At 35.2% G+C, this 16599-nt stretch overlaps 1 protein-coding gene and 1 long non-coding RNA gene across 3 annotated transcripts; one reads left to right on the forward strand and one right to left on the reverse strand.

Annotated features, from left to right (window-relative positions):
- Positions 1–474: 474 nt before the first annotated feature.
- On the reverse strand, positions 475–4168 carry LOC127438298 (uncharacterized). The gene is made up of 2 exons (XR_007896710.1): positions 3697–4168; positions 475–1812 (listed from the first exon to the last, which is right to left on the reverse strand). It is a non-coding gene; the product is annotated as an uncharacterized LOC127438298 (long non-coding RNA).
- Positions 4169–10864: 6696 nt separating this feature from the next.
- On the forward strand, positions 10865–14325 carry LOC127438285 (claudin-1). 2 transcript variants are annotated; one of them, XM_051693777.1, is made up of 4 exons: positions 10865–11201; positions 11315–11479; positions 11577–11658; positions 13369–14325. In XM_051693777.1, exons 1-4 carry the CDS (start codon positions 10988–10990, stop codon positions 13526–13528), a joined length of 621 nt encoding a protein of 206 aa, XP_051549737.1. In that variant the 5' UTR covers positions 10865–10987; the 3' UTR covers positions 13529–14325. The 2 variants fall into 2 exon arrangements, with proteins under 2 accessions (XP_051549737.1, XP_051549738.1); XM_051693778.1 differs by having other exon boundaries at positions 11318–11479.
- Positions 14326–16599: the final 2274 nt, after the last annotated feature.

Genomic DNA, 16599 nt, shown 5'->3' on the forward strand with positions numbered 1-16599 from the left:
CGCATTAGTGCCTCTTTAAGAACAGTGTATATTCGCTAGTGCAGAAATTTAAAATCTTATGCTTTTGAGAATGACAATATACTAGTTTGTGTTGGTGCATTCCAATAAAAGGCATGGCCTGAAATGTGTCCTGTAAACGTTTAGGGAAAATATATATCTTTGTTGCCATGCTTAAACAAAAGGTGATTTAAAACATTTTCATGTGGAATTGTATCACTGAATCAATTTCAAATCACTATGTGTGTGTGTTTTCATGATGAATATATCATTTTTCAGTGCTGTGCCAATCTAGCGCATATCATGGTGCATATTGCGCTATAGTATTTGAAAACAATATTGTATGTTGAAATCATGCTACTAATTGACTGGATGGGTCCTTCTGTGCCAAATGTGCCAAAATTCAGGGATTAAAACAAGTATTGCTCTAAAAATGCTGTCCTGTAATTTAAACCAACCTACATATTTTTAGCCATGTGTTTAATGTTATCATCTGGAGGGGAATTTTTTTTAATGTTTTTTTTTTTTAAATTTTGTCTGAGGCTGTAACAAACAACTGTATTATCTTTTAGCACCTGATATGCCATTGTATATGTATGTGTATGTGTGTGTGACTGAGCGAATGAAACTTTTCCCACTCTACATAAAGATGTGACATCCGTGCCAATTTATTTTACAATCAGCTGCTGTTGGGAACGTTTTGTGACCAGCTACAAGTGTTTGTATCTTGCACATTCTCTCATAGCTTCCACTGGCCAAATAAATGACTTTTAATGGGTGCGTTTGTTTCAGTAGACAGTATTTGTAATCTGACAAATTTCATTCAAATAAAAAGCATCCCTTGGTCGTATCCTTATAGAAGCTCTTGCATATGTCTATTTAGTGATTGTACAGTTAAAAACTAATCAGTTTTACTCTTTAATAAAACAACCAGACAGACAAAAGCAATTAAAGATGTCATGAAATTGAAGTCTGGTGTGGCTATCCTTTACACAAAAAACTCATTTACTAATGAATGAGGAAGTATAGATGCCAAACAACAACCTGTCCTGGGCAGGTTGACGCACATGCCACAGATTTTCTGGGTTAGTTGCATGTTGAAACACTGCAGATCCTCACAGGTGACTGTCAGGGAGGCTCTCCTATAGTTATGCCTTTTATTGACACTTTCTGTGCTGTCTGCTACCATCCAGGGGCTGCCAAAGGTGTTGCTTGTTTTATCCATTTATGTAGCCTTATACAGACCACATAACTCCAGTGCTCCCAGATATGCAGGGCAAGATATAGCTGAATATCTGCAGCGCCCACTACCAGAAACAATGACTGAAATCCTTGCATTCATCTCAGCCACGGCTCCCAGCAATGTGCGCTGCAGGCCAAAAAACTGCAGGCAAACACTTGAAATCAAATCGTAGAACATCTGAAACTTTTGTTCAAACATGAGCATTTTAATAGCAGTTACTAGTTTTAACAGCAAATAATATGTGACAGCATTGTCCTTTAGTGTGACTTGATATTTTTCATCTAATCCAGTGGTTCTCAGCCTTTTTTGAGTCCAATTACATGCAGTATATCTTGATTTTTAGTGGCTTTTCGAGATTGAGTAATGTTGTTGGGGCAGGTTTAAGCGGGTCACTCAAACCAAACCATGAATGTTCTAGTACCTTGACATCGACCCCATTGTGCCAAATTACTGACAAACGGCATCTGCCATCAGACATTGTTGCAACAGTTCAAGTGTGTATGCCAACTCCTGTGGTGTGACCGATAGCATGTTGCGTCAGCAGCTTCGGAGACCCAGGTTTTCATCCCGCACTGAAATCAAGAAGTAATTGTGTTTGCATAATCAGTGAGGAGCACGACATGGAGGTTACATTTTCCCTCTAAGATTAGATTTTTACTCCACTGACAGTTAGGTTATGTGTTAGGGTTTAGGTTAAGGGTTAATAAAATATGCATTGCTCTTCACTGTTTACATAATTTACAACTAAAAACAACTTGCTTTATTACTCACTTTTGGGGCCCCTCTGTGGGTATTTCACCCGAAAACTGGAGCTCACATGTCCATTCGTTCAAAAACACTTTACAGTTCGTCTAATGGGGGCAGTGGTTCAAATTTCGGTAAGCGCAGATCGAGTTTTTCTCAAGAACAGTCAACATACTGTTGCTGAATTTGATCTCACAGTGAGATCAAAGGGCATGGAACAGATGCGTTTTTAAAAGTTGAACAGTTTTAAACTTGAAATTCAGTCTTAACGCAACGCTCATGACGCAATGCTGGGGTGAAAAAACAATGAGATGCGGCACAATGCTAGATGCCACATTGCGTCAGCAGCGTTGAAGACCCAGGTTTTCATCCAGTGCTGAAATCAAGAAGGAATCGTGTTTGCATAATCGGGGGGAGCACGACTTGGAGGTTCAATTATCCCTTTTAGATACAATTTTATTCCATTGATGGTTAGGTTTAGGGTTGGGGTTTGGTTAGGTTGTAGAGTTAATAAAACATGCATTCCTCTTCACTATATTACATCATTTATAACTAAAAACAACTTGCTTTACAACTCACTTTTGGCGCCCCTCTATGGACATTTCACCTGGAAACTGGAGCTCACACATGCTCATATGTTCAAAAACACTTCCCACTTCGGCCACTGGGGCCAGCAGTATACATTTTGGTAAGTGCAGACTGAGTTTTGCTCAAGACCTGTCGACCAACTGTTGCCGAATTCACAGTGTGATCAAATGCCGTGGAGCAGATGTATTTTTAAAAGTTTAACTGTTTTGAACTAGACATTCAGTCTTAACACGACACTCATGGCGTGACACTGGGGCAAAAAAAGAACAGTAAGACATGGCGCAAAGGCTAGATCCCTGACGCATGTGTACATAGATCAACATTTTAAAAAGCGCAGATGGAACACATTTACACATTTTCTGTGTGGACGCCCCCTTAACGGGTGATTCTCACGAAACCTGTCAAGAATATGTCCTGGTCTTATTTTACTCCAAAATCAAAAGAAACTAGCAAGAAAATATATTCACATATAGAAAATGTATTATTTTAATGACAGTGGCGCACATTTTACACCCGAGTTCTCATTACCGCTGTCGTGCTGATTTTTTACTCCCTAGTATTCTTATGTTTAGGAGTGGGCTTTAGGGAGAGGGACCAATGACTCCCGACTATGGAAAGGGTTGGGGGTGGGCTTTAGGGATATGGACCAATCAGGTTGTGGGGAGTAATAATCTGGCAGGGAGTCAGCACAACTGCAAGGCAGCAGAAAAAAAAAAGATGATCGCTATGAAATCCTCAGTGTCCTGAAAATAATGTCACAATAAAACAAAACAAAACAAAACAAAAAAAAAATCCTAATGATCTTTAATGTAGCTTTATCTTCCTTATGCAAAATATAATATGTTTTTTCGCAATTGATTTCGGGTTAAATATGACCAGGACATTTTCTTGACAAGTTTCGTACTAGCATGACAACCAGAATAGTCAGGCGTGAGATTAACATCTTTATCAGAACTTTTATGTGATTAATAAATCAACACTTTAGCATTTAAGTCATGACTGTGTTTCTAGATTTAATCTCTCTAATGTAACGCAAAAAGTTCAATGCTAGCAGTCAGTTACACAACACAAACTGCTCTCTTCACTAACACCTGGGCTGACTGTACAGACAGTTGCTTGCTTACCTGAGAGAAAGGTAGGATGACAACGGCAGAAGTCCAGATGCAAACTTCATGTTGAAACATATTTACACACCCAGCCCTCAATTTTGACTACTTCAGATACCAAATACAGCTGTAAACTTCTCATCTCAGTCTAATCTCTTTTTCCTCACCATTTCTCTCTGTCTTTTAAGTTGCCTGTAAAGTCGAAGCTTTAAGGTGTGTCGGTGCGCAGGTGTGAATGTGTAGCACCATGGGTTTTGCTTTAATTCTCGTCATTTACCCTTTTGGGCCGATGAGCCTGCGGCACATCTTCAGGAAAAACCGGTAGAAGTGGTCACATGAGGGTGTGTTGAGTCAGTGAAAATTAAACTCAAACAGGTTGGATATGCATGTAAAAACTTATTCCGGTGAATAAAACATACTGATTAATTTTAAATGAGCCCACAATATACCCCCTATGCATCCAGAGTTTTTATTTCTACCTCTATGTTATCTCCCGAAAGTTGTAAATTGACATTTACAACTCTAAGTAGCTTGCACATCGTTTATAAATGTGGTTATTTACATTGCAGAGTCTTTGTTACACATATTACATGTAATTGTAATTCATTCCAAACAGCTGCCCAAATTAATTACATATTAAGTAATTTGTAGTACTTAGTACTTATGAAATCACACTGTTCTATGAGTACCATGATGTATGTGAAAATCACTGCACACTCTAAAGGTCATTTGTAACGTTCATGTAAAGTATTAATTGTGTTTTTCAAGTTTTAATGTCTTGTTTTCTGGGGAGGATGCATGACCTTTTGTCAACATACTCAAATCTTATCCTGACCCAGCAATGTTAAGCAAGTAGTAAGCATTGAACTGAATAATAGTTTTCTTTCTCATGGCCCATGTGCTTACTAAATGTACTCTACACTTGAGTGGTGTTGCAGGTATTTAAAACTACACAAAACTACATGCATTCCCATAGTGGTGAGTAACAGAAGGTCGTTGGGCCTCAGGCTGACTTTCCCAACCAGGAATGACATCGGACAGGTTTAGAGAGCTGCAGTCCTAGGGCGCATCCTGAGAGTTGACATGAACATGTATCTGACGTCTGGAGGTTCAGCTGGTAACACTTGAGAGTAACTTTTATGTATAATTCATTAAGAAACATTATTAGGCCTACATTAAATGCAACTGCTTATTATTAGTTGCATTCAAATTGTTTGAAATGTCACAAAATTTTAAATAATGTATTGTAGTATGCAGTATATTCATTTTCGAATTTGCATGAACTATTGATCTGCCATAGCATTACTGTATATATAGTGGTTGTTAATTATGTATTAATGAAAGTTACTGAATTGTTGCCCAATTTAGATTATAGCTTGTTAGTTTAGGCAGAATTCTTTAGATACTGTTTACCTGATTCTCACAGTAATGACAATGAATTATCCAACCAAACAATATGAAGTGCCACAAGATGGCAGTAGATGTCATTATGTATTGGAAAATGCACCATGACTTGTAAATTACCTTTAACCTTAAAGAAACTAAGTAGCACAATTATATGCTATAAATGTTTGTGCATGAAACCTATACAACTTAAGATCTTGAATAAATGAATGTTGTAAGTGTTTCATTCCTCTGTAAAAAAATAAAAAAATACAGTGACAATTTGGTAGAGGTCTGGACTTTTCTTCATGGCTTTTCAAATTATTGTTTTTCATTTTCTTTTTGTCCCCAGGATACAAGGGGTTTGCAAGGTATGGAAAGTTAAGTCAAGCTAAATCTGGTAACACTTTACATTAACATTCCCTTTGTAAAGGGTTTATAAAGGGGTTCATTAATGATTAATAACTCATCTACAAATGCATTGTAAATCATTAATAAAAAGGTCGACCTTTATGCAATACCTGCCAAATAGTGAGCCAATTTTAACTCGTGTTATAAATGCTTAATAAAGGAACTTGTTCATACTTATTTTAATCTAAATCATGAAATATCATAATTCATCATTTATGTAATGATCCTGCAAAAACAGACTATTATAGAGACTAAAAGGTGTTGTGTCTATATGCATTATTGTAATGTATATGACTATGACACTTTCCTGGTAATGTTAATGTAAAAAGAATGGTGTTACTCCAAGTGGTGTCTTACACGGTCCTCTGCAGTGAAGATCCTGACCCGTATCTGCATGATTTTATACATTACACTGCTGCCACACAGTTGGCTGATTAGATAATTGCATGAATAATTAGATGTACAGGTGTACCTAATAAAGTGGCCAGTGAGTGTATATATAGGCCTACTGTATATATTCTGCATTTCTTTTTTGAGATGCAAGTTTAGGTGAGAGAATGAAGTTTTTATTTTTTAGATTTTCTCCCCATTTTCTCCCCAATTTGGAATGCCCAATTCCCAATGTGCTCTAGGTCTGCGTGGTGGCGTAGTGACTTGCCTCAATCTGGGTGGCGGAGAACGAATCTCAGTTGCCTCCGCGTCTGAGACCGTCAATCCGCGCATCTTATCACGTGGCTTGTTGAGCACGTTACTGCAGAGATAGCGTGTGTGGAGGCTATTGCACAACTCACCACGCACCCCACTGAGAGCGAACCACATTATAGCGACCACGAAGAGGTTACCCCGTGTGACTTTACCCTCCCTAGCAACCGGGTCAGTTTGATTGCTTAGGAGACCTGGCTGGAGTCACTCAGCATGCCCTGGATTCGAACTCGCGACTCCAAGGATGGTAGTCAGCGTCAATAGTCGCTGAGCTACCCAATGAAGGTTTTTAATGAAGGCTGGTGGATGGTAATTAACTCAAAGTGAACATTAAGTAAAGCAAATAATAGAACAATTAGTCTTAAACATTTAGAAATCTGCACTTTTACACTATCATTAAGGGTAATGAGCATATAAATATTATATTTACTAACATACAAACTCAAACTAGCTTAAACTAGCTATTTTTTATTAATAAAGTTTGGACTCCATTTGAAAACTAGCCTTTGCTCTGATCTTCTGGTTAAACCGGTGTCCCGCCTCCCAGCCAATCACTGCTTTGAAAATTAAAAGGAGGTCTAACCAATCACACGCAACTTAAAATAAAATATCATAATCCATTTTTGAAATCATAAAATAATAAGATTTTTTTTTTTTTTTTAAATATAAAAGTAGTAGTTAAAAAACACTTATTTTATGTTTAAATTATTTAAAAGAGACTGAAAATGCAATGATGTGTGCAAACGTAACTGCTGAACTGGAAAGAGCAATAGAAAGGGCAACTTCTTACTCTTTTGGAGGAGTGCAGGTAATTAATGGAAACAACATGGGATGTATATTTATTTAATAACTCTTAATGCATCCCTTTTTATTATTTATTTATTTATTTATTTTGCTTATAACAGTCTATATACAGTACATATAGGCTAGGCTAATTTAATAATAAACCCTTAGCATGTATACATATATATGTTTATTTATTTTGATCTAATGATAGTTTATGTTTATGTTGAGTGTTAATGTTAATGGATGTCTGTTATACTTTTAATTTGCATTATGTAAAGTTCAGAATGGCTTAATGTTCATCAGACAGTATTACATGATGTATGTTCATATATGAATGGAATAATATGTATGATAAACTATGTCATCTTGAAGCATTAAAAGTCTCATAAATAAATGAAGTGCATGAGTAGGAAACTTGTTTAATAAAGGTTTCTTTATTGTGCACTTTACAATAAGTTTTACTCTCAGAGGTTACTAATGTTGGAAAGTCATTAGTAAATGGTGTTCACTTTACATTAAACTACACATTTTCATTTACTAACCTTGCAAATCCCAGAAAAATAGTCATTTTTAATTGAAAAAGTGGAAAGAAAAAAACAGGAAAATGTAAACTCTTCAAGTTGTAAGAATATGTTTATGATGACTGTTTATGAGTTTACCCTTAGAAGTTGTAATAAAAAAAATAAATAAAAATAAATAAAAATCATATAGATTTGTGCGTTGAATTGTGTTGTGAACTGAAAAGTTTAACTTACTGTATTAAAAAAAACAGTAGTGAAATTTTGCACCCCCAATGCCCAGCATTGCAATTTTGCTACTTTTTTCCAAATTACTCCCCAATGCAAAATATGCATAAACCGTATGGTTTTTTTTTTTATAATCATTGGCTTCCTTAAAACATAATATGTCAAGAACATCAATGCTCGGGTCTCTCAGGGTTAAACTGCACAGTTTCATTTACTAACGCTCGTAACTCATCAATAAATGGTTCACAGTTGTTCACTTTAGATTAAGCTACACTTTCAGATCACTAATGTTGGTAACTTATTAATATATAAGATACATAGGTTAATAATATTGGTAATAAATGGTTCATTGTTAACTCGTGAATAAAAAACATAGGTGTCCATTTTGCATTAAGGTACCCTTTCTGAGGTTGCAAGGTTGATATATTCATCTTAAAGTTTTATAAGGTATAATTAAAGTTAGTTCATAAATAGCCAATAAAATTAAAGATTCATGAATAATCTTTTTATAAACAGTAAAGAAATTTTAATTGCCAAACAATGCTGTGTATGAGCATGAAGACCTGCAGAGGACTGTGTACGACACCACTCAGAGTAACACCATTCTTTTTACATTTACATTACCAGGAAAGTGTCATAGTCATATACATTACAATAATGCATATAGACACAACACCTTTTAATCTCTATAATAGTCTGTTTTTGCTGGATCATTACATAAATGATGAATTATGACATTTCATGATTTTGATTAAAATGAGTATGAACACGCACCTTTATTGTATTGCATGCAAGTCACCCTATTTATTCATGTTGTTATAACTGCACATAAATGATTTATAATGCATTTGTAGATGAGTTATGAATCATTAATGAAACCCTTTATAAACCCTTTACAAGGGAATGTTAATGTAAAGTGTTACCTTAAATCTCTTGATAAGACAAACAGCTAACCAGTATCAATATGCAGTATATTGTTTACACATGTAGCTCTGAGAGGCTATGCTATATTGTGAATCTTGGATAAAGGACATTGTAAGGCACGACTTGAACTATCTATTTTCTAATGAAACATGATATCATAGTAGCAACAGTTTACTTATTAAAAGCTTTCTGAAGTCAACACACTGAAACCACAATAGTATTACACCAATACTTCTGAACAGAAACTAAAGTGCATGTAGCGCCAGCTTAAACACTGGAATACATTTCTGAGTAAGAGACAAAACACAGTCTTTCCCTCAAACAAACCTCTCATGCCATGGAGTTTCCAAGTAGCTGTGAACAGTGTCAATCACTCCGATGTGATGAAATAGCTGTTCTCCCTCAGTTTGAAAGCCCACACATTGCATGTGCACCTAGGACTTTAACTCATTTTAAACTTTTGGATATATGGAAGCCATCTGCAGAATATCATGTTGATGGTGATAAGCCAAGCCTTCCTTCCTTCCTTCCTTTCGAACTTTCGTTCGAACTTTCATTCAAACTTTCTTTCAAACTTTCTTTCAAAAAAATGTCTCTTTCTTTCTTTCTTTCTTTCTTTCTTTCTTTCGATCAAATTTTATTGCTTTCAAACTTTCCATAGAACTGTCTGTCTTTGTCTTTCATTTATTGTTTTTTCCTTTCTTTTTCTTTCTGTCTTTTGAACTTTCTTTCAAACAATCTTTCTTTCTTTTGAACTTTCTTTCACACTTTATTGCTTTCAAACTTTCTTTCAAATTTTCTTTTTCTTTCTTTCTGTCTTTCTTTCGAACTTTCTGTCTTTCGAACTTTCTTTCAACCTTTCAAACTTTCAAACAGTGCTGATCTTTGCCTTACAACAGATTTAGCTGTTTTTTGTTTGTTTGTTCATTCACTTGACTTTTTCAACCCTACTGTAGTATTAGTCATCATTACTATTAATAAATTACCACAAACAAAAAAAGACTTGGCTTCCCAACATATTAGTGTTGTTCCAATTCTAGGCAATTCTAGTTTGAACTGAACAACCTTATTTCACTAACCACCCATTTGTTTCCTGTTACAATCATAAACCTCAAGAGGAGGAAACTTCACACAATTATGAGTCAAAAGTGTTTGGACACATAAACCATGATTAAAAATGTATGAATGTCATCACATTAGATAACAAAATATAATAATGATAATAATAATAATAATTTGTTACATTTATATAGTGATTTTTAGACACTCAAAGCACTTTATATAGTATAGGGAAATAACAAAGTAAGTGACATTTATTTTAAAGAAAGATAGCAAAAGCTAAAAATTTCACACACACAAAAAAAAATAGTTTTAAAAGGGGTTTTAAATGATAAAACAAAATATATACTGTTCAAATGGAGACAAAAATTATTTGGAGAATATCTGGTTTTCAAACATGTCCATATAGTTACTGTAAAGTGATGACCTACACCTGCAGATGCCACTGGATTTTTATAATTTGTTGTCTAATACAATGGAATTTATACATTTTCAAGTGTGGCTTATGTGCACTTTTTGGGGGACATTGTAATGTATATCTGAAAAAATTCTTCATTTTAATTTGTTTGTCCATTGCATGGCAAATAGACTATGCAATTACAGAGTAAATAGGTGTGTCTTTCAAGTCATCAGATTTATAATCATGATATATTTATCATTGAATGGAATGTGCTGATTTACCTAGTTTGAATGTTGTCACATCATTTTACATGAAGCAATATATCCCCTTCCCATTAGTTGTGTCATCATTACTGTAAGTCATTTATATTTACTCTGTAAAATATTCTTCAAATATTCATGTCTTGATCCACAAAATAAAATAAAAAGTAATATGGGTTGGTTCTGGATGACATGAGAGTGAGTGAATTAGATTTTTTTTTATTTATTTATTTTTTATTATAAATTAGTACTTTAAGTGCCTTTCTCAAATGTATGGTTATCTGTCATCGCTCATTCCTGATGATGATCAAACCAGCAACCGCCTGTTTAAAAGCTCCAGAGGACCTGAACCCAGATTTTGTAAGTGTGTGGCTTTCCAGGAAAGCTGACACATTGCCCTGTCCATAAATGACACTTCAATAGAAGCTATCTTGGTTCACACCTACTCTTCAGATTGATATAAGATTGTCTTCTCTGATGTGCTTGAGCAGCAGTATAGTGGACACATTGCACTGACCGCTAGTATTTTTTGATGACTGAAAAGAAGTTACAGCTGGCTTAGGAACTCTAAAGAAACTCTCTTTGTACATTCTTCTTTCAAACACAAACAACCGGTGAAACAGGAGCATTTGGCACAAATGGCTGTTCAGCTTTTCAGTTATATTCTCTCCATTATCGGATTATGCGGATTAATTCTAGCCACAATTTCGAATGAATGGAAAATCACTGGACACGATAATGATGAAACTGTTTATCAGGAAAAATACGAAGGACTGTGGATGAAGTGCCATGCAGACCCCACCACTTACAGTATAAAATGCATCAGTTACATTTCAATTTTTCATCAGTCGGGTGAGCTTTCTTATAATTTATGGAACCATTTGTTGTTTGTGGTCTTTGAGGGATAGTTCACCCCAAAATGAAAATTCTGTCATTATTTACTCACTCTCAGCTGTGTATTGTAGTAGAAATCCAGGCGGGCAGAGCAGTAATGCTCATAAGCATCGTCCTTTCAACAATTGCTGCACTAGGGACCATCTCTGGCCTCAGGTGCACAAGATTTCTAGATGGGAATGAAGAGGTGAAGAACAAAGTTGCCTTCATTGGGGGAATCCTTTTCATGCTTAGTGGTGAGTTCTACACATTGACAATGTCATCACATATAGTAGCTGCATGCATTTTTATGGGGTAAAATGAGGTAAATTCTACTTTCAATAACCTTTCTAGGTCTGCTTGCTGTGGCAATAACTGGTTGGTTTATGTATAGAATTGTTCAAGATTTCCATGAGGATGACACACGTGAGGACAGGTAGGAAGCATTCATTTTTGATACTGATAATTGATATTACTACTGTTCCTGTAGTTCAACTAGGGTTTGGAACTTGCAATACAAAGCAAACACACAGAATGATACCTTGCATTTGTGAGACAAAATGAATATAGGACATTTTCAATACTACTGACATAATAAACCAATATATCAGACACTTTCTGATGAATTTAAGATTATCATCAATGGCTAATAATAGTGCAGCTTTGGGTTATTAACAGAAGTATATTCAAAAAATTATTCCTGGCCAAAGTAAGATTTAATAAAATGGTTTAAATTAGATTTATTTAAATATCCTTTTCCACATTGTAAAAATATTATAACAGAAATGTAAAAAATTTTTTTGAAACTGGTTAAGTGGTACCTTGCCATGTATGGTCAAATTTTTTATTTTATTTAACAACACAACACGAGACATGTTATTTTACAGCAAAATATTGTAAAAAAAAAAACAATACATATAATTTAACGGTAAAATATTATAACAAATATGTTTTTAAGAAGAGAAAATTATGACATTTATATTATTTTATATTTAACAAGACAATACATGTAATTTTACGGTAAAATATTGTAAATATGTTTTTAACAAGTAAAAAGTATGACATTTATATTATTTTATACAAGACGATTCATGTAATTTCATGGTAAAATATTGTAAAAACAAAATGCTTTTAACAAGTAAATAGTATTAAATATATATTATTTTATAATTAACTAGACAATACATGTAATTGTATTGTAAAATACTGTAAAAAATATGTTTTTAAAAAGTAAAAGTATGAAATTTACATTATATTGAATTGAACGAGACAATGCATGAACTTATATGGTAAAGTCTTGTAACAAATAGCATTTTAACAAGTTAAAAGTATGACATTTATATTATTTTATATTTAACAAATATTCAAATTTGGAAAATTGGTTAAAAAAATATCTGTAAAATCTTGCAACAGATTTATATTTATTTTAACAAGACAATACATTTAATTTTATGGTAAAATTGTAAGAAATAGATTTTAAGAATAAAATGTAATACAATTATATTATTTTATATTTTACAAGACAATATATGTAATTTTATAGGAAAATATTGTCCAAAAATATATGTTTTTAACAAATAAAAAGTATGAAAGTTATATTATATTATGTTTAACAAGACAATACATATTTTTTACAGTAAACTATTGTTAAAATTACAGTAAAAAAAACAAGAATTGGGAGTTCTCAGATGTCCCTACTTGGCCAATCACATTTTATTATATTTTATTGAATTATTTGCTTGAGCTGGCTGACAGTTTTTTTTTTTTTTTTTTTTTTTTTTTTTTTTTTACTTTACTCTAAATTTAACAGGATTTTTTTTTTTTTTTTTAATGCATACTCCTCATTAATTTGAATGAATTCAGAATATGTAAACTACTTAAAAATGAATCAGTGCAGTTTCATGGAAATTTGATGAACAATTGAAATGTGTAATGTCTTAAAAATAGGCTGAAATACCTTCTTGTATCCATTTTGAGGTAGTGTAAAATACAGAAATATACAGTGTATGGTTGCAGCATGTTTGTTTTATTTGTCATCATTAAGTTAAAATTTGTAAATATCTGCATATCAGCTGTCAGACACACTTCTCCCTAGAAGACTGATATGTGTCAAACACTACTGACTATCTCTGTTGGCTCTTTGTAGGTATGTGATCGGCAGAGCTCTGTATGGAGCATTGGCTGCAGCTCTGCTGTCTTTAATCGGAGGCTCACTTTTGTGTGTCTGCAGCATAACAGGCCTGCGACCCCACAAAAATATCTCCAAACATCCGATCTCCAACAGTCCTGGAAAAGACTATGTTTAGGGACAAAAGACCATCAGGGAAACTAATCATCAAAGTACACTACAGTTATTTTTGGATGCATACCTTAGCATCATATAATTCATGCAAAAATGAAAATTCTGTCATAATTTACTCGACCTCATGTAGTTCCAAACCCTTATAACTTTATTTCTTCCATTTCTTCCTCAATCACCATTCACTTCCATTGCATCTTTTTTTTTTCATACAATAAACATGAAAGGTGTACTTATTAGTTTATGTTTTTCACATCAGCTCCTGATAGAGCTGTGTGATGACATTAAAAGCCTGCAACAAGGGAAAATGCTTGTTTTTCCCAGTGTGTTCATGACTACAGTTTTTATTTTACACTTAAAAGACACTTACCAGACAGTGATGGACCATTTAAATGAATATAAACAAACGTATGTTAACTTTGGTTATATTTTATTCCTATTTTTACTAACATTCATGTGTGGGTCTCCACCCTGATCATTTAACTTTGACCTTTGAGTCAGCTAAACACTAGAAAACAAGAGGAATGCTTGCTGAACTTCCAGTTCAAAAATGACCACAGAGGCAAATGGCTGTCCACCAACGGTCCCCATCCAACCTGACAGATCTTGAGAGGATCTGCAGAGAAGAATGGCAGAAAATCCCCAAATCCAGGTGTGCAAAGCTTGTCGCATCATACCCAAAAAGACTTGAGTCTGTAATCGCTGCCAAAGGTGCTTCAACTAAGTACTGAGTTAAGGATCTGAATACTTATGTCAATGTGATAATTTTTTTTCTTTTTAATAAATTTGCAAAGTTATTAAAAATCTGGTTTTTGCTTTGTCATTAAAATAATAATGTAAAGCATTTTAGCACAAGGCTGCAACATAACAAAATGTAAAAACAAGGAAGGGGTCTATATACTTTCTGAATGCACTGTATCCTGTGATAGTAAACTTATATAGATATTAAATAATAACCATAAAAATATGATTTATGGGGGAGGTCACGTGATGCCATGCATGAAGCAGACGTGTGAACGATGAGTTCTGCGCACTTTGCTAAATTTTTTATTATTCTCATGTTATTCTCATGTTATATGTGTTATATGTGTACCATGCCAGGGCAGTGGTAGCTCAGCGGTTAAGGCTCTGGGTTACTGATCAGAAGGTCGGGGGTTCAAGCCCCAGCACTGCCAAGATGCCACTGTTGGGCCCTTGAGCAAGGCCCTTAACCCTATCTGCTCCAGGGGCGCTGTATCATGGCTGACCCTGCACTCTGACCCCAGCCTAGCTGGGATATGTGAAAAAGAAGAATTTCACTGTATATGTGCAAATGTATAATGTGTGATAAATAAAGAAAATTATTAATTATTATTAATTATTAAATTATTATTATAATCTAATGAAATTCGATACACCCAGTTACACATTTGCTCTTTGAGGTAAAACATGGCAAAGAAGTCAAAATCATCGGGCTCTGGAGACATTAAAAGACACTTACGTGTTCAGGATGAAAGCCCCGACTGGCCAACAGACCGGGGACTCGATTTGGATGGCGCGGCGGGAGAAGGAATCCAGCGTCAGTTGTCCAACATATCGGTGATGATGACAAAGGTTCTTGCTGACTTGGAGGATCTCGCTGTAATACGTCGATCGATTACGGCAATGGAAATAAAATTCTCTGTGTTAGTTACAAGAGTGTCGGATGCTGAGAAACGAATCGATTATTTGGAGTCTATGGAGAGGGAATTAACCGCTAATCCGCCCGCGACCAAAGTTGATCTGGAACATATTCTTGAAAAGCTTGAAGATCTTGAGAATAGAAGCCGTAAGAATAACGTCAGAATTGTTGGAATTTCTGAGCATGAGGAGGGCAGAGATATGGTGAAATTCCTAGACGAGCTCTTCCCGAGTCTGCTCGACATAACAGGCCACAAGCTGGAAATCGAGCGAGCTCACAGAGTCCCTGCTCGGAGATCTGCTGAGGGAGATAGGCCCCAATCGATTCTCGCCAAATTTCTGAGGTCATCCGATAAAGATCTCGTGTTGCGCCAGGTGAGGAGCAAAGGGAAGCTTTCTTGGAGGAATCATAATATTTTCTTGTTCCCGGAATTTGCGAGTTCGACAAGAGAGAAACACAATCGGTTCAAGGAATGCAAGAATCTCTTGCATCAGCGAAAGATCAATTTTGCTCTGATGTTCCCGGCCAAACTGAGAATAGAAACAAAGGACGGTCGCAAAGTATTTGCATGTCCCAATCAGGCAATGTCTTTTATTGAATCAATGGGTGAGTAAACCATTGGATGTTTCTCATGTGAGTGGGTCGACTCGCTGTACTTACTCTGGCTTTTGAGGAAGCTGGGCGTCATTTTGGTTTCTTTTTGCATTGGCTCTGCCTAGCGGCTGGAGTTTTTTTTGTGAATAACACTTTCCATAAAGAAGCTTTTGCATTGACGGAAGATTACTTTTGCATGGAAGTTCCCGGCCAGTTTGAGAGTGGACACTACGGATGACCACAAAATATGTACATGTTCAGACAAAGGATGTCTTTTATAAATTTGACAGATTGTGTAAGTCATGGTATATACTTTTATGCGGCCTCCGAGTGAATTGACTCGACCATCCGGGGAACCAGGATGTCGGTTTTGTTTCTTTTTTTGTTGGCTCCGCCTAGCAGCTTGAGCTTGTGCCGTTTACGGGACACTGGAATGATTACATCATCTGCTGAACTCATAACAGCTGGCTCACTGAACATTAGTTTGTCTATCCGTGAAACTGAACGGTTTTATATCAGCTGAAATTTGTTTTGTGGAGGATCACACCTTTAAAACAGTTCTGTGAATTAATCTACATGTTCTTTGTGTTCATTCTTCCTTTTGGCTGGGGGTTATTTTACAAAGTATTTTCTGTTATGTAATTTTGCTTCACAAATTTGTGAGGCAAAATTGAGCAATCCGATGGCAAAGTTGTCGTGGGGGCTCGTGGGCGTTCATGGACCTTTTGAGTTTAAAGGGATTGTTGCCGGTTGGCGCTCTCGTGCGCGGGGTTAATGCTCACATTTTTCTTTTTTATGTTTGTTTTGTTCAGGGTTTGATTGTT

This window comes from Myxocyprinus asiaticus, chromosome 49, assembly GCF_019703515.2.
Source record: "Myxocyprinus asiaticus isolate MX2 ecotype Aquarium Trade chromosome 49, UBuf_Myxa_2, whole genome shotgun sequence".
NCBI classification, from domain to species: Eukaryota; Metazoa; Chordata; class Actinopteri; order Cypriniformes; family Catostomidae; genus Myxocyprinus; species Myxocyprinus asiaticus.

What these genes read in the sequence shown, in the direction of transcription:
- LOC127438285 (XM_051693777.1), top strand. Translation starts at nt 10,988, where the DNA reads ATGGCTGTTCAGCTTTTCAGTTATATTCTCTCCATTATCGGATTATGC. An exon ending in TTCAATTTTTCATCAGTCGG is followed by an intron (nt 11,202 to 11,314) that starts GTGAGCTTTCTT and finishes TGTGTATTGTAG; the next exon opens with TAGAAATCCAGGCGGGCAGA. An exon ending in AATCCTTTTCATGCTTAGTG is followed by an intron (nt 11,480 to 11,576) that starts GTGAGTTCTACA and finishes TAACCTTTCTAG; the next exon opens with GTCTGCTTGCTGTGGCAATA.